This window comes from Plectropomus leopardus, chromosome 19 (assembly GCF_008729295.1).
Source record: "Plectropomus leopardus isolate mb chromosome 19, YSFRI_Pleo_2.0, whole genome shotgun sequence".
NCBI lineage: Eukaryota > Metazoa > Chordata > Actinopteri > Perciformes > Serranidae > Plectropomus > Plectropomus leopardus.
Window position 1 is genome coordinate 3,470,991 of NC_056481.1, and position 18,706 is coordinate 3,489,696.

Sequence of the window (18,706 nt, forward strand, 5' to 3'; positions counted from 1 at the left end):
ACTGATTTTTTTAGAAATTAAGTCATTTTGAAAGTCTAAATTTTTTAAATTAAATTTCTCATTGTTATGAGATACAAAATTTTGCAAGTTTCTTATATTGAGACTAAATCATTAATATTTTCAAAATTTTTCAACAGTAATATTGAGAAAGTTTCTTACGATGCGATAGATTATTTAAAAAGTCATTATTTTGAAGGTTTCTCATTTTGAGAGTTTCTCGTTTTTTAGATGTAATTATTTTGAAAGTTTCTAATTGTTTTGAGTCTCTGATGTGATTCTAAGTCTTTACTTAGAGTTATAAAGTCATTATTCAAAGAAAGTTTCTCAATAAAATGACTTAAAGGATCTTTTTGGCAGAAACAGGCTTCCGTATGTAAGCCTGCTGTCCTCCTAATGGGCCTATGCTTTTTTACTCTTTTGTTTTTTTCTTAAAAGAAATGTGCTTTTAACTCACGAATGACTTCAATCTCGCCTGTATTTCCACTCCAGAGGTAGCGCTGCTGGTTTATGGAAACTCCCCGCTCAGATTCTGGTCTGCAACACAAACACCAGGACAATTTGTGAACTGTTACGTCAGCGCCCCTTTCCCCTCCTTCGCTAAAAAAAGAGGAAATAAGTGGCCTTGAGCAAAGCACAATGCAGTATTGAAACTGAGACTGGCGCTGATCATACTGTACTCAGGAAACTGTGCGTTTAATTCTTGTTACGTTGTTGTTTCTGGATGAATTTGAGGCGTAAATAACAATTTTAATAGAGTAGGAATTTCTTTTAGAGGCAAATAGACTAATATAATTGTACATAACGATGATGATTGAGATGATTTTTAAAAACTTGAAAGTTTTTTCAAACTGCCGACATGTAACAAGTTGTAAGTACAGATTTTTTTTTGTGTGTGAAATAACACCCCCCTTCGAATTTTAATGTCATGGTGTCTCAGCACTGCAATAAAAGGCCCGAGGCCCAACTTTTATTTGTCCTATCAAGTTTGTATTTATGATTGAAACATTGCTGTGTAAGCTGCTGCTACGAAAAAAGCTTGCAACCACACAAAATGTTTTGTTTTGTTTTTTTTCCCCAAAAACTGTGCCTTCACCGTTATGTCCTGTGAGAATGAGCTGCTGTGCACTAACATTGTGAAGAAGGGACGGAGTGAGTTCTGTGTTTGAATTCACACAGCAGTGTTTCAGCTTCGCGTAATACATTTACTCGTTTTATACTTTTATTTTTCTCCATCAGTTTGTCACATTGTGCAAAGTCTCTTTTTGTCTTCCAGGTTGCTCCTTTAGTATTTTTTTTTTGTTTTTGTCTGAGGGGAAATCCTGCAGCATTTTTGTTAACTAACCACAAAAAAACAGTTATGGAAACAGATTGGCCGGCGGTGCACCACAATGTGACAAATCTGTTATGAAAAATAAACCAAAAATGTTTGTTAAAAGTCGTCTGGTCTTTGCTCAAGTATGGAAGCTCATTTCTGCCAGTAAAAAAAGAAAATAGAAATAGAAACGCATAGCACTGTGATGGAAAAAGAGCCATCTTCAAAATAATGAGTCAGTATCTCAAAAATGACTTAATATAGCAACAGGAGAAACACTAAAATAATGACTTGGTATCTCAATATAATGACAATCGACAAACGAGTTAGCATCTCAAATTAATGAGCTAGTATGGCCACATAATGAGAATGTTATCAAACAGGACTTAGTATCTCATAATTTATGAGCTAGCATCTTAAAAATAATGAATTAGTATCTCAAAATGCTCTAGTATAGTAACATGAGAAACTGAAAAGTAGACCAAGTGTCTTAAATAGTAATAGATTCTGAAAAATAATTAGTCTATATTTCAAAATGAGTCGTTATCTCAATAATAAGTACCTCAAATAACAAAATTATCTCAAATAAATGACTACGTATAGTAACATAATGAGAAAATTTACCAAAACAGTGACTTCGTAACTCAAAATAATAATTAGGTATCTCAGTAATGCTAAAAACGTCACTAAGTCATTGGAGGTTTCTTTGTTATTGAGATACTATATCATTATTTTGAAATTTCAAGTCATTTTTTGAGATACTAAGTCGTTATTTCGAGATAAACAAGTAATTATTTTGGGAAGTTTTCTCCTTTTTTTATTGCATCACAAAGCTAAATTTCCTTTTTTCTAGCAGAAATGGTCTTCCATACTTTAGTCTCTTTTTAAAACAAAGAAAAAGGTTGATGAGCAGAGCAGCGACTTTACTACTGTGTAATATTCCGGCTGTTGAACACACTCATTTATTTTAATATAGATTTGTTTTTAAAATAAATGTGTTCTATTATTTTGTGTTTGTCTTGTATCATAAATTGTTAAGTTCACACATCCGCTGTTCAGACTGAAAAGTTTTTTTTGTTTTTTTTTTTGCATTTTTACACCTTGTGAGTTAAAGTATCAAGAAACATTTTTTGGTTGTTTTTTTTTCTAATAATGACATGACGCTGTATTTCACCCACAATTAAACAAAACCTTCAACACAATGAAAAATGTCAACTAATTTTTGGTCTTTTTATTCAACTGTAATTGTCTTAAATTTTCAAGTAAAACAATGTGGAATTACAAGGGATCAAAGGAATGCAACAAATGAAGAGAGACAAATCAAAAATAAGACCATCACCATAAACTACCCCGACCCGCCCAGCCCCCCCAAATATCACCTTTGCTCAAAATAGCTCTCCCAAAGTAAATCGACAATTTACAGTCATCTGGAACTGTACCAGTAATTTTATTCACATATTTTTGTCCAAGTAATTTTTTTTACATGAACAAAGAGCAATGACGTGATGGTGACAAAAAAAAATCCAGGTGAAAAATAAAACATTAATTTGGTAGCACTGATGCACAGGGTGCTTTTTTTGATGTTCTCCGGGTTTCTTCTTTTTTTTTTTTCTTTTGGCGTTTTTTTTTAAATAACGAGAGAAGCTCAACACCCCTGCTTCAGGTGCTTCACAAGGCAATCTAAGGTTCAAACCCATTTGGCCAAAAGAGGCACTCTTAATTTCAATAACATTTACTTGCCCTTTCGATATAAATACACAACAAAGTGGACCGGTAACTATAAATGCCTTTGGGAAGATTAGGAAAAAGAAATTTATCTTTTGCTGCTCTTGTGACGAGCAGATGTTGAATTTGCAACTTCAATTAATACGTTTTCAAATCGTAGAGATGCGTCGTGAGGTACCAAGAACCAGTTAATTGACTTAAGTTGATTTAAAAACTTATTACTACACCACAATGTACTCAAAAGCCGAGGGCCACGATATCAGATGTGCAAATGAGAAATGCAAGGCTGGATTTAAAAAAAAAAAAAAAAAAAAAAAAAGATTCCAACGAACAGAAAACTGACGTGACAAAAAAAGGGGCCCAAGCAAAGACAAGCTCCAGCATAGTGCAGCAAAGATCACATTGACAGATCTGGTCTCTTCCCAAAACCCTGGAAGAAATAATAAAATATGCATAACTTATCAACTGACTACAAAGAAACAATAGTCAGGACAGCTGACGAAGTCTTCAAAACCAAACTCTCTAAAACCTCCAACTTACAATACAACTGGTCACTCATACGTTTTTAACGTCACACAAATGACTTTTCGTTTACGACCCTAATAGAGGGTGCTGTATAATCCCATCTTAACGCAAGATCTGAGTGTTCCAGTCTTAAATGATTACAGTACATAATGTGAACTAACAACTTTCCTTTATTACCTCTTGCACCTTTGTCCCCCTCAAGTCCCAGTGGTGAATTTATCCACTGTACTTTATATGACCATTCATGGACGCACAACGACGGCGCCACTTTTTTTTTTTTTTTAACTCTCAGTCCGGCATCCCTGAGCCTTCCCCCAGCTGACAATGGCTGAGCTGGCAAGAGGACCAGCTCCAATTCGAAAGGGAGAGGGCCCAAGAGGCAGGGAGGTCCCTGGCTTGTGCAGCACTCTGTTCCCTTGCATTCGTTAAGAGTGCACACAAAGCAGCAACCTTGGAGGTTATGACATGCTCTCGTGTCGTGCTCTACAACGGCACTTCCATTTTTTCCCTTTGGCACTCTGATCATGTCTTGTTGTGACGGTGTTGACCAGAAGAGGAGCGGGTGCTCGCGGCTGGTGATCGGGCCTGCACCGCTGCGAGTGCTGCAACGCTCCGCAGCACCCTGTCCGGCGTCCCCTCTGTTCCTGAACTGCTGGTCACCTCCTGCGAAAGCTTTTGAGACCTTCTGTCCTTGCGGCTCTCCCTGTGCTGGCCCTGCTTGTCTCTTTTGTCTCTGCTCTCCGAGCTGCGATCCCTCTCGCGCTCGCTGCCAGAGGACGTGGCACGGGACTCTCTGTGCTCGGTGTTCTGGGAGCTAATGCTGTGGGTGCGCTGGCTGCTGTTGCTGCTGCTGCGGCTTCTGCTGCTGCGCCCACCCTCGCAGTCGCTGCTCATGCTGCTGCAGGCACTGTGGCCCCGGGATGAAGACTGCGCCTCTGTCTCGCCTTCCTTCCCACCTGACGACTTCCGATTCCCCCTCTCTTTATCGTCTACTTTAGATCGCCTGTACTCCAATTCCAGGGGTGGAACCAGAGATCCAGGGCATTGTCTTGTGGAGCGGGACGCAGGGCGGCTTGTCTGATTGGGTGTTGAGGGTTTGCTGCCACCGCTTTTGTTATTTGTAAGATTCATGGAGTTACTCTGGGGAGAGGGGGGTACACTTTTGCTTTTGGGCTTTTGGTTCTTGTCCGAAGAGGAGGCAGGGGGAGTCCCGGCAGCCTTAGCTCCAGAGTCTTTGCGAGGGGTGTGTCCCGGTGTATCCACTCTGCCTTTCATTGCGAGGAGCTTGGCCGCCGCGTTGAGCGCCGAGCACCTCTTCCCCAGAACTTCGGGCTCAGGAGGAAGTGAGGGCGCGTTGTTTGTCTGAGATTTACTGTCCTGTGAAGGCTGAGCTCCTGCAGACTTCCTGGTGATTCTGACAGAAGATGTATCACTGCCCGACTCTCCACCTGTGGACGCATTGGTGTTGTTTGATGCATTTCTGTCAGAGCTTGGCGCAGGTTTCTTCCCTTGCCGGCTGTTGCCCTTTTCCCGCTCCTGATCTTGTAGTCTGTGCTTGGCCGAGCGAGTCAACCTGTGCTCCTTCCTGTTCTCGCTGTGGTCAGAGTCCGAGGAGGAGGAGGAAGACCTGGAATGCCTTCCCCGGGAAGTAGAGGTGGTGAGCTCCTTCTTGCTTTCCTCTTCCTTTGCCCCACCCTCTTCCATTTTCTCCTCCGCTGTTTCCGACGTGACATCCATCCGCCTCTTCTTGGCCGGATGTCTGTTCTCATAAGTCCTCTTGTGGTGAGCGTGGCGGGTGAGGGTCGATGTAGAGCACCCGGATGATGACGAAGAGGAGTGAGCAGACTCCTGGCTACTCTGGCGACTAAGAGGCCTTTTCTGGACTGGCCTTTGCTCCACTGCTTCTTGCTTAGGTTCTTCTTTCTGAGGGGCAATTGCAGGCTGTGCCTCGCTTCCCGACTCTTTGGTCTCAGAGGAACTCTCCACCTTTCTCCTTTTGGGCTGAGACTTACAGATGTCCTCCTCCTTGTCGTCCTCCTCCTTGCCAGCCTCCACAGAATCTACCTCCATTTCTGTCACCTTGTCCAGGTCACTTGTAGATGCAGATACTTTCTGATCTTTCCATGAAGATTGATTCTCAGATGAAACACTAGAGGATGCAGATGTAGGTAACTGGGGGAGAGCCTCTTCCTGAACTGGTGTGGACACAGGAGAAGCTGTTTTGGTTGTGGTAGCTGTGGTAGCTGCTACGGACACGGGGATGGCTGTAGTCATAGATACTTGGGTAGTTGTGACAATGCTTGTGGTTGATACTGTAATGGACCTTTCCGAGGATGAAGTGGTTGCAACGGTGATGGACTTTTCTAGGGATGATGTTGTTGTGGTAACCTGTACTGGTGCTGCTGTAGAGCTTGTGAAAGTTGTAACTGGAGGTGTGATCTCGACAGTCTTTCCTGCAGATGACGCAGTGGTAGTTGAATATTCTATGACAGGGGCTGCTACTACAGGGATTTTTATTTGGACTCCTTCTGTTGGGGATGATGGCGTTACTGTAACTGTCCTTGACTTGGCTGTGGGAGTCACACTGGCAGACATTGTAGTCTGGGATGAAGTGCAGGTTGGGGTTGCAGGAGATTTTGCTGGAACATCTGTCGCCTGTGTAGCCACCTGAACCGTTGTTGGTGGTGCTGAGGTTACGACCGGTTTGGTAGGGATGTTGGTAGCTGTCTCATTAATTCTTGCTTGAGCTGGAGAACTTGGAGCTGTATTTGCAGCAGATGATGAAACTGTTGTTACTGATGCAGTTGTAGAGGCAGACATGGTTGGAGTTACCAATGGTGTCGTAGAAGCAGACATGGTTGGAGTTACTGATGGTGTTGAGGCAGACATGGCTGGACTTGCAGTGGGAACTGTGCTTGGACTTGTTGATTTTGACAGACTTGCTTGGAATGTTTTTACGGTTGTTGTCACTGTTGTTGCTGTAGTGGAGGAAGATACTGACTCCGGTTTGGGGGAAACTGTAGCTGAAACCTCCTGGACAGCAACTGGGGTGGAGGTCACAGTAGCTGGGGTAGACGTTACATTAACTGGGGTGCAAGTAGTGGTTGCTGGGGTGGACGTTACGGTAGCTGGGGTGCAAGTTATAGTAGCTGGGGTGGACGTTACGGTGGCTGGGGCAGACGTTAAGGTAGCTGGGGTGGAAGTTATGGTAGTTGGAGCTAAGATTACTGTAGCTGGGGCAGACATCTTTGTAGATGGAGCTGAGGCTATGGTAGCTAAGATGGATGTTACTGTAGCTGGGGCGCAAGTTACATTAGCTGGGGCAGAGGTTAGAGAATCAAACAAAGCGGAAGCTTGTGGCAATTCCTTTGCCACAGTAGCTTTAGTTGTGACTGATTTCACTGTAGTGGTGACCGCTGGTAAAGCGCTAACTGTTTTTGATATTCCTGTTGAGATTGTTATGGCAGGGACTGATGTGACTTCAACAGCAGGGGCAGAGGATGTCACGGTCGATGGAGTGGCGGCAACTGATTGTGTAATGGTGGTGGTTTTGGCAGAGTCTGGTGCTGTTGTTTTCACAGTTGTAAAAGATCTTGGCTCTAAAGGAGCTACAGAAGCAGTGGAAACCACAAGTGTTGGTTTCACAACTGGATGAGTTGATGTGTCGGTGCTGGCAGGGGGCAGTGGAGGTGCTGTAGTGGGGGAAGCAGTGACTGGGATGGTGGCAGGCGTAGACAGTGGGCCAGATGATGCAGAGGACACTTGGGTTGATGCTGTGTCTGGGCTTAGAGTGGGAGCAGGAGCTGAGCTAACGTGCTGGGCTGAGCTGGATGTTGAGGTAACCACAGGAAGGGGTGCTGTCAACTGGGGTGCAGGTGCAGTGGGTGCTTGGACTGAAGCTGGTGCGGGAGCATTATCTGTTGTTGTTGGGGCTTGAGCTGTATCTGGAGAAGGGACTGAAACCTCAGTCTTAGTGTCTGTTTCCTCAGCTTTGGCAGACTGGGAGGCCTGACTTGTGGTTACTACAGCAGCTATATGGGTCTTGTTGGGAGGCGAGACAGTTGGCTCTGTGTTAGCTTCAGTTTTTGATGTGCAGGACACATCGATAGTGTCAGTTTCATTTTTTGGGTCCTGTCCTTCACTGACAGTGTCTGACATTGTTACGGAGTCTTTGCGAGGTCGACCTCTCCTACGTTTTGGGGAGTGAGGGGGATTCCCTTCCTCAGTTGGCGAGCTGGGCTGTGGGGAAGGCGTTATTGTATTCTCCAACTCTGGTAACCTTGGGGGAGTCTTAGGGGGCCGGCCCCTCTTTCTTTTCAAAGGTGCCCCAAGAGAGTTCACACTGGACTCTGCAGAGGTTGAAGTGGCGTCTTTGCCTGGTGGTGTGTCCGTTTTTCTGGCCTGGTTTCCTCCTCTTCCCCGACCCAGATGCTGCTCTCCCAGCTGAGCAGCCATGCGCGATTCAGTTTCCAACCTGCGGCGTACTGGAAGATTCCTCAGCACAGGCATGTCCGGAGAAAGATGGGACGGGGAATATGGAGGATAACTTCTGACAGGCGGTGGCTGCACAGACGGAATAGGAGTAGAGTCTTGGTCCTGAGGAGATCTGGTAACTTTTGTTTTGCTGTCAGGGCTCGGGGATGTGTTGTCTTTGTTTGGTTCGTCAACGAATCCGGCAGTGTTCTCCTCCACGGTTGCCTCCTCAGACGAAGCTCCACCTCCAGTGCCACTGCCTCGCCGCCGCCTCCTTCTTGGCTCCTTCTCCTCCACCACTGTGACCAGCCTCCCTGGGAGCTTCCGCAGGACTTTGGCGGATGGGGAGTCTTCAACCAGGCCACGCAGGACTTCACCGTCTGCTGACTGACGCTTGCGAGGCGATCGGGAGCTGGTTGAGGGGGGAGACATGGCGCTGTGGTCTTTGGTGTCATCATCTTTTGCCTGATGGTCCGCCGGGCAGCTGGATTCAAGCGATGACTCGGACACCCTCCTCTCCTTCTCCCCCTCTTTTTCCTCTTTGCAGGCTTTGGAGGTCTTGCTGTCGGTCTCCCCAACACACTGCTGTTTCCCTCCAGGGGGGGAGGTTGTGGGAGGCGAAGGCACTGGACTGGGATGGGAGCGGTTTGGCAGAGTCCTGGTTTTGGTGTTCTGGTGATCTCTGGCAGGAGAAGAGGCTTTTGAGGATTTAGAGGAATCCTGAAGCCTGGTTGATGAGGAGGTTTTGTGATGGTCTGTGCGGGACGGGGTGGTAGACGCAGTGTCTTTGGCAGCTCCTCGTCCTCTCAGACCACCGCGGAGTCTTTCAGGCACTTCTCTAAGGGGTGTGGGCTCAGGCTCAGTTTCAGGGGAGGCTCCACGCAGCCTACCGCTGGTCCTTGTAGAGGTCACAACCTTGTCCTTGTCCTTGGGTTTACGGCCACGGCGGGCTGGCTGAGCAGGCTCCACGGAGGCTGGCGGTGACAAAAAGTCATCCTCTTCATCATCGGATGAAGCGTGAAGCTTTAGGCCCTCCTCCTTGGCCTGGTCCAGGCCCTTTCTGGCGGCCTCCACTTGCTCCTAAACAGAAAATAAAACAAGATTGTGACTTCATCAATCCCATATCGAGGAAATGTACACCTTACAGCAGCTTAACAATCAGCAGCACAACCGAAAAACAAATTATTAAATAATAAATGGGATGGGATTAAAACATAACAAAAATAGAAATATGATAAAATAAAAAAAAATATAAAATCTATATATACCTATTACTTAAACAGATACTGCATGTCTATGATTGGCAGTTGCACAGGATAACTGTAATACACATACACAAATTGTAGTACTTTACTGGAGTAAAATAGAAATAAACAAATATGATTGCAAAGTAAGTAGTATCATTTTGCACAAATATGCAATTGCACATGAGCTTGTCACAGTTTAAATATAGAGCATATGTATAAGTACATGTACATGTCTGCAGGCAAATATAAGTATATGACTATCAATATACAATGATAGACATAAAGAATAACTATACAGATAAAATACACATAAAATACTGAGATATTAAATACATGTTTAAGAACACATACAAAACATGCATAAAATAAAACAAAAAAGTAAAAAAATAAATTAAATAAAATAGCAAAATAATATAAAATTAAATTAAATATACAGTAATGGATAAAAACAAAAACTTAACACATTTAAAATCTTAACAGACATATAGAATTCTTCCTCTGTTGTGGATTAGAATACATGACATAAAAACAATAGATATTTAAAAAATAAATGGCCCAAAAACCTGGGATGAAAGTGCTAATAATTAATGCACGGTGGTGGGTGATGGAGACAAACAACAGTGTTACATTATGCAATATTTTCTTGTTAAAGTCTGACTGTCGTTGAAATGAAGGACCTGCGGCGCTGCTTCCTACACTGTGGGTGTCGCAGTCTGTTACTAAAGGAGCTGCTTAAGGACCACCTCAAAGTTTGTTTTTACAAAACTGATTTATGTTTTGATTTTGTTCAATATAACGCAAAGCAACTTGCTGGGCGTTTACCCCGTTAACAGGGTTCCTGCAGCTTAAGGCAAGTTCGATTTTTTCTTTCTTGCAGAGTGCACGTATTTTTTTTTTTTTTTGACATTTTGTTTATTTGGTTTCACTTCACAGCAGCCATCATAGTCATCTTCAATTTAGTAATTTTACAGAGGGAACAATTTTTCATTTTTTACACTCTTAAAGCAACATCAACATAAAAGACAAAGAAATAAAAAAACAGAATATGGGGTGTTCAGAATTTGAAATAAATTAATAAAAATAAAAATACAGGGTTTAGTTGTATTCAAACAAAAGAAGGGCATTTCAGGGAAATATATGTTTTTCACTTCTTCCAAATTTCTTCCTATTAAGCTTCCTGAAGCCTTATTGAAAAGGTAAGGCAAGTTAGATTTAAGACTTTTTAGGAGTTTTTTAAATGCCACTTGGAACGAATTTCTAATAACCAGAATTCAAGAAGGACAATTTTATTTTGCCCAAATGTTTTTTAGAAGATAAAAAATTAAATTTTGTTTTTCACTCTGCTCGTGAGAAATTGCTGGGATTCCCAACATAACATGTTTAAGAGGAGGAATTTATTTAACAAAACAAAAAAGATATTATCAATTATTTTGAGATTTTATGATGCAACATCAGAAAATGCAATCATAAAATTCTACTTGCCATGTCGGAGCATTTTTGAGACTTTTGAAAAACAAATTTAATTCATTTTAATTAAGGCCAATTAAGGTGCCTTATAAGACTTTTAAGGATCCGCGTGAACGCTGTAATAGTGGTGGCCATGGAAATCAAAACTAACACTTAAGTCAAATTCGTACCGGTGCTGAAACCGTAAAATGAGTCAGTTAATTCACAATAAAGTAACTGAACAACTTTAAACTAAATTTAGGCCAAATTATCAATAAAAAATGCCAACTTTTGTCTCATTACAGAGTCTTTTATGTGAAGATTTGCTACTTTCTCAGTTATTTATAATTGCAAATTCAATATCTTTTGGTTCTGGACTTAAGCTGATGAGACATGAATCTGTTATTTTAATTCAAACTAAGCAAAAGGTGAAGATAAGCGTTACCTCAGCCTGCTTCAGCTCCTCTTTGCACACGTCTTCCAATGAGGCTTCCAGGAAGTTCATGGCGTAGCGTTCAATGGGAGTGAGCTGGAGAAAGACCAAAAAATACAGCAGATCAACTCACGTTTGGCGTGACTTCAGGTGGAAAAATTCCTTTCGTCTTTTGTTGTTTTTTTTTCATCACACCAAAGCAGAAGACAAATTTTACAGGAGGGACGCCAAATGTTCGAGACAATGTGGCTTTCAGGAAGCAAATCTCTGGCATGTACTCGGGGAGTGTCCAGTGACTGGATCTTCACAAGAATTTCACAAAGCATTAAAAAACATACTCAATATTGACCCGCCCCTGCAATTTTCCACACTTTTTTTAAGGACATGCTGATTTTTCAGATAAATATATGTTTGGTATTTTAATTTCTGTAAAAAAGCTCTCTCACAGGGCGCTGGTTACTCCCTAAACCCCCACCAATACAGGAGGGAATAGATATAGTAAATAATATTTACATTATGGAATAGATTACTTTCTTTCTTTGCCTTCAGAAAAGTGTGTTTGCAAAGTCCTTAAATTAAAAAGAAAAAAAATGTGAGCAGCAGGGCAAATTGAACTGTCTGTATTAATGTATGTTCTGTACCATAAAATGCTGTCCAGAATAATAATTTTAAAAAATACAGTAAATTATCTGAGCATTAAATATTGCTTCAGACATACAACAAAAAAAAATCCTCACTGGCAACAATGATAGAAACTTTATATTTAATTTTTACATCAAAGATGTATAATCCAGCTGTTGAAGAGCTCAAACCGAATCTATTTTCACTTTTTAATTAATAATTCAATAACAGAAGTGCATGATTATTCACCTGCTCCACCAGAGCAGCGATCTCCTGCTCGGCCTTGGACAGCTCCTCCACCTCCTCTTGTTCTCCTCCGTCATCCAGAGGGATGTTCTCGTTGAACTCCGCCAGCTCGGCCACCTGCTCTGCTTTGGCCTGAGAGGCGGCGACGATGTCCTCCTCGTCCTCGGCGCGACACAGGGCCTGCGAGAATCATACCAGAATGATCACATATTATTTTTTAACGGCACCATATTTGTTAGAGAAGCCTTTAATGTTTGATGTGTTTGACAATATTAATTCAGGTTTAGGTTATTAAGTTCAAAAGTCCACTATCAGCAAGTCTAAAAAAAATACAGAAATATTTAATATATCACTACATTTTCTACATTTAAAAACAAAAACTCACACACACACACACACACACACACACGAGTGCGAAAAGATATGTACGATGCAATTAATACAATAATAAAATGTATACGTTTTGTTATTAAATAAACACATTATACAAATATATATTAAAAAAAATCAAATTAAAAGTAATATAAATGTATGTCACCTTCTATCAATTAATTAAAAATAAATTAAAAATAAATGAAACACATTAAAACTATTTAAAATAAACAAATAAAACTGGAGTATTAGATAAGAAAGTAAATAAATAAATAAATAAAATATAGGGATATTAATAAAAACATATATTTAAAAAAATCAAATTAAAATAGTAATATCAATTTATGTAACATTTTATCAGTTAATTCACATACAATTTTATTTTCATTATGATTTGTGGTGTATTTAATAGCAGAGTATATTATTTATTGAGCCATTTATTTATGTTTTGTTGTTGCTGTTGGCATTTTTGTGCTCCGTAGCTTGTTTCGTTGGTATGTGATGTGTCTAACCTGCTCCAGTATGGTGGTGCTCTGTTTGTTGACAGCCTCCTCCTCCTCAGCTTGAGGCACAGAGAGCTCCACCGCCGCCTCCCTCCGCTCCCCGTCATTCATATCAAACAGCTCTCTGATGGTTTGCTGGGGAACAAAATGAAAATGAGTCACATTCAGCTGAAAAGGAAAAAACACTTTAATGTACTTGACCAAAAAACAAAAACAAGGAGGCACTTGAGCTGCATAACGTCTTGACATTAATGAGTTAAAAAGAGCAGTTAACACTGACGGTGTCATTTATTCAATGCATTGATAAGAAAAACATCGGCGCACTTCAGACAGCACGAGTGGCGTGACTTAAAAAGGTGGATCTGAACACACTGAATGAAAGGCGAGGAGGGCACAGTCTGTTTCTGCAGAGAAAAACACTTTTTTATGTGCACAGTCATCGAGCACACACCTACACGTTTGTTTAACCAGTGATTCATCATCAAGTGATTTACAGGAGACACTGAAGCAGCCGCAGTACAAACTGTTTGATAAATCCTTTTATCCTCTATGAAATAATAATTTATGGGAATTCCATCCGTTTTTATCTGTAACCGCTCAAATTTTAAAGGGTCACAGGGAGCTGCTGGAGTCTGACACTGACTACTGACGATCACAGAGCTGACGGAGAGAAAGAAAACCATTCAAACTCACATTCACACCTACAGGCAAGTTAGAGCCATAAATGAATTATTATTAACCTGCATGTCTTCAGACTGTGGCAGAAAGCTGCAGAAAATAGGGCTGCACTATTATGACCAAAATATATATATATATATCCTTAATAAAACCCACTAAAATACTAACTGAGATTTAAAATTCATTTTTTCATGAGCATAAAACATTGTTACAACAATTAATACAAGCAGAACAAACATTACAGCGAGCACAACCTCCAGTTTAAATGCACGATGGAAACTTCTATATGCACTGGTGCATTCATAAAGTCCAATAAAGGTTAAGAAAAAATCAAGTGTTTCTTTGCCTCATTATTAATTTGATCAATTTTATATTTTAATTATTTATCACAAACATTGTTCATTGATTTTAGGTTCAAAATATTTTAACAGTACATTTAAATGCGTGCCTTTTACATCCATGTTGTTCTACAATCCTGCTAATGTGCAAATCTTTGCATGAAAATAAAACTTGAAACAAGGTTTTTCTCATTTAATTTAGCAATTTATTTATAGAAAGCTTGGGACATGAGGAAGGAAGCTTTGTTGCAGTAGGTGTACGATGTGTATTTAGATATTTTATATTCGTTCATTTATTTTATTATCATTTCCCAATGTATGAATTTAATTTTCTGTGTAGAATTTTGTATCTGTTGTTCAGCTGTAATTATGAATTTTGGTCAGCAATACCAGAAGCTATTTTTATGTTATGAATTATGTACTATGGACTATTGGTTTGGTTCAGAAAAGCACTTTACAAATAAAGTTTATTATTATTATTAGTATTATTATTATTATTATTGTTGTTCATCTCATTGCAAAGGTGTCATATAATCCCATGGGGGATGGGCCATTAAGGTGGCATGACTCTAAAACAAAAGAATTCATTCATTTTCTGTCTGAATGCAGTTTATCCCCACATCTCATTTTTTAAATGTATGTTTTTTCATAAATAGCAGTCACAGTATCGTCACGTGCTGCAGTGTAGCCGGGACGTCTCAGGAGACGCTGGACAGGAGCGTGAATCGGTGGAGTTTCGTGAGCGACATTATTCTTCTTGGCCTTTATGCATTTATCATAGTGCAGATTGTGGTGTTTTTTTCACACACTTTAATAAGTTGGTTGTGTTGCTTTGAGGCTCAGACACAATTCTCATGCACTCCTTGCATCAGATTTTTTTCTCTCCTAAATCGAAACTTCAAAGCAAACGGCTGATGATGGTTGAGGCACCCAGTGGCTCAACTGGTACAGCAGGCACCGCGTGTAAAAAGGCTGCCCTCGCTGCAGCGGCCCCAGTTTAAATGCAGTCTGCAGCTCTTTGCTCTTTGCAGACTCTCTCCTTTCACACTTCAGCTATCCTCTTTAACAAAGGCTTAATAATGCCAAAAAACCACACACACATACACATACACAAAAAAAACAGATGTTGATGGTTGATCAACAGCTGATTATCTTTTTGCCCGTCTGCAGTTGCAACATTCAGAACGTTTTTCACAGGCTGCTGCTGCTGCTGCTGCAGGGCGCACACATAACGTCAATGACAGCTCTTCAAAAGTGGACGCTGGCTGTTCGTTTAGGAAGCGCTTGATTTGATCTGCAGAGGAGTTTTCTATGAGCGGAGCACGAATTTTAAATCTCGCAACTGATCATAGGAGGTAAAATCGTGATCATCATTCAACTCCACAAAAAGGCCCCAAGCCCTAAAACCAGAGGCTGCTGTTTGTAATCTAAACATTAAATTCTCACCTGTTTGAAGAAGGCAGTTGTGAAGTTTCCTCCTTCAATCGCCATATCTCCCAGCATCCTCTTCTGATTGGCTTTCTTCAAAATGTTCTCCTCCACTGTTCGCTCGCTGATCAGCCTGAAAAAAAATATTTATAAAAAAAAAAAAAAATCAAATTTCTTGTTTATGGGGAAAAGGAGTTGTAAATAAGTAAGATGCAAATATCATGGTCCTAAAATAACACTGACAACTTCATCAAACGACAATTTTCCTCGTCTCTGCTGTCAAACACCAACTATCTATAGCTCCATTGTTTCCTCGTCTGGAGACATTTTGACTCAAAAAAAGAAAAGAAAAAAGTCTCCATTATAATTAAAACTGGCTGCAAATTGGAGTTTAAATAAATGCTGCTTTTTCCTGCTCGTCCCTATTTAACTGTGGTTCGTCAAAAAAAAAAAGCCGTCACCTGTAGATGTGGACGTCTCTGGTCTGGCCGATTCGGTGGCAGCGGTCCTGCGCCTGAGCGTCCATCGTGGGGTTCCAGTCGCTGTCGTAGAACACCACAGTGTCGGCCCCGGTCAGGTTCACCCCGACGCCTCCGCTGCGAGTCGACAGGATGAAGCAGAAAATACGTCGATCTGCGTTGAAGCGCTCCATGAGGGCCTGAGGGAGAAGCACGAAGATGCAAAGAGAATAAATGTTAACTTTTTTACTGATAAGAACATAAAAGACAAGACAACAGACGGGATCATCAAAAAAAGGACTGTGCATTTTTTAAGTCCATGATCGACCTTTAAAACCTCTGAAACCAGAGAAAAGTCACCTAATTCATGAGCATATGAAGAGGGCAATGAGTAATTTACCTAAAAATCACCTGAAAATCTGCAAAAGAAAAATAAAGAAAAAAACACAAATAAGGAACTTACCTGACCCCTAAAGAAGCACCAAAAATATATCTTTTTAATCTCTAACATAATTTAAATACATAAAATAACAATCATAAATACTATATTTATAATTTCAGAATTTTCTTTTTCTTTCTAATTCTCACATAATTCTCTTTGTAATTACTAATTTCTTACAAACTGGTGTTGCTCATTGACTTTTTAGCCATGTTTTCAAAATAAATCAAACTAATCTGCTGGGTTTTAGAGGTTTAAATGCCTCCCAGGAGGAAGAAATTAGGATACTCCCAAAAAATATGAAAATGATAAGCAGACATATTTCCACACTTTCTCCAAAACTGACTGTGTTCAGGTTTGTGGCTTCCAGATTAATTCCCTCCGCAGGTGGACTGCATAACTTGATTTTCTGATAAATAAAATGTTTTGTCTGAATTTTAAGACAGCGCTTAAATATTAGAGGGTCAACATCTAATATTTTCCCATGCAAGGTTATTTGAAAACGCCGTCATTGCTAACCTGTCTCTGCTCCACGCGTGTGCTGCCATCCAGTCGGAGGTAGATGTGTCCGTGGTAGTTGAGGAACTGCTCCAACACGTCTAACATTCGCGTCATCTGAGTGAAGATCAGCACTCTGTGGCCTCCGGTCTTCAGCTTTCGCAGCAAAGTGTGAAGAGTCTGCAGCTTACCTGCGCACAGTAAGAATACAGTTATTTACCGCAGACAACAGGGTGACCAACGGCAGAGAATATTAAACAGGCAGAACAGATAATAACATAAATACAATGGGACACGATGGGACGAAGGACCGATGGGCTCAAAGTGAAAGCAGGCTTTGCTAAATCAGTTTTACTTCACTACCTGAGGCATCAGTCATGGGTGACCAGAGCTTAAGAGATGGAAATTTTCATAAGAGGAGGACATTTTCCTTGCTACTTTTATTGCTATATTTTTCTTTTTTTTTTGACTCCATGGGCCGTTCTGCTGAAACACGACTTTTCTATGATAGAGAGCCACTCATTAACATCGGGAAAAGTTGTGTGGGGTTTGGACTGAATGCAGCAGACCGCGAGAGGATCTCCACCAACAGCACATGCCGAGCAACCAGTCAGACCAGAGGAGAGAAACGAAACCGAAAGACGAAGAGAGGGAGGAGAGCCAGCATCAGGGCGAGGCTGACCCGACTTGATCCGAGAGCTGTTCCTCTGCCAAACCTTCTTCTGGTTCGTCGGGTTGCACGAGAATAAAGTGGATGAGATGTAATCAAGGCTCACTCGGCAACCAATCAGAGACTGCTCTGCGCACATCTTCACAGAGACATGGATCAGGCTGTTGCTCTGGATTGGGGGGGACAATGTTCAGAGTCGACAGGACACAAGACTCCGATGCAAATTCGAAAAATGCACTGCAGGAATTGTACGATGCCGTCAGCAGCAACAGGATGAAACCTTCATACGAGCTGCTGATTTTAATCAACTCATCCTTCAAAGATGTAGCAGGATCAAGGACAAACTAACTAATTGTGACTAATAAATCTACCTTACACCTTATTAAATACAACATTGACATTCATTCTTTCTTTCAACCTTTATTTAGTCTCAACGGATGACCGAAACATTGTTTACTTAACTATTAAGTTTATGACCGTTTATGTATGAGTGTGGGAATTCTCTTTAAGCACTCGGGAATCAAACATGCTGTAAATAAAGCATCTTGAAATCTTACCACAGTCATACTGTATGAGCCTCAGGTCCGGGAACTGGGTCCTCATGTAACACTGGATACGATGGAGACTGCGGGTGAGCGGAGCGACTTGAGTTGACAGTAAGGAGGTGAAGACGGCCTGCTTGTGGCTCAGAGAGGGAGGAGGGTGGCAGCAATGCATGGAGATCGGAGGAGCCTCCACTGGGGGAATCACAAAAGTAAACCTGAAAGGGGCAAAATAAATAACAGGTAAGTCACAAATCTTTGCGGTAGAACGCAAAGTGTCCACATTGATGGTGTGCTTTCTAGCTTTTTGACAATACAAAATGGTGTCCCTCAAGGGTCTGTATTGGGTCCAATTTTATTTACTATTTACATAAATAATTTTGGCAATACAAAATTTCTTTTAAACATCCTATAAAGTGTCTCACAGAAAAAGCTCAGGGTGAAGTTAGTTTCTGTTATAGAAGCAAACGCTCCTTCAGTGCAAGGAAGAAACTGGTTCAAGCAACAGTTTTGTCTGCAATTTATCTATGGAGACATTTTATACATGCACAGTAATACATCTTGCTTAAGACACACATCACTGCCGTTTGTACGAGAAAGTTGGTTTATCTTCTCTGTCCAACTGTTTTGATTGGAGCATTGGTACATTTTTCTTTACATGAAACTGTGAAAACTGTCTTTTTATTTATGTACTCTACTGACTACTACATCTACTCCTAAAACTGCCAGCGGTTACAAGTTTTGGTCACATG

The 18,706-nt window shown here is 41.0% G+C and overlaps 1 protein-coding gene across 1 annotated transcript in view; it reads right to left on the minus strand.

The window, feature by feature from the left end:
- Positions 1-1,416: 1,416 nt before the first annotated feature.
- Positions 1,417-18,706, minus strand: part of LOC121959008 (Snf2-related CREBBP activator protein) — a 37,863-nt gene continuing 20,573 nt past the window's right edge. Inside the window, 8 exon segments of the mRNA XM_042508189.1 lie at positions 1,417-9,115; positions 11,174-11,257; positions 12,032-12,208; positions 12,913-13,038; positions 15,366-15,480; positions 15,809-16,005; positions 16,764-16,933; positions 17,970-18,172. Of these exon segments, the coding sequence (XP_042364123.1) occupies positions 4,085-9,115; positions 11,174-11,257; positions 12,032-12,208; positions 12,913-13,038; positions 15,366-15,480; positions 15,809-16,005; positions 16,764-16,933; positions 17,970-18,172 (6,103 nt within the window). The 3' untranslated portion in view covers positions 1,417-4,084.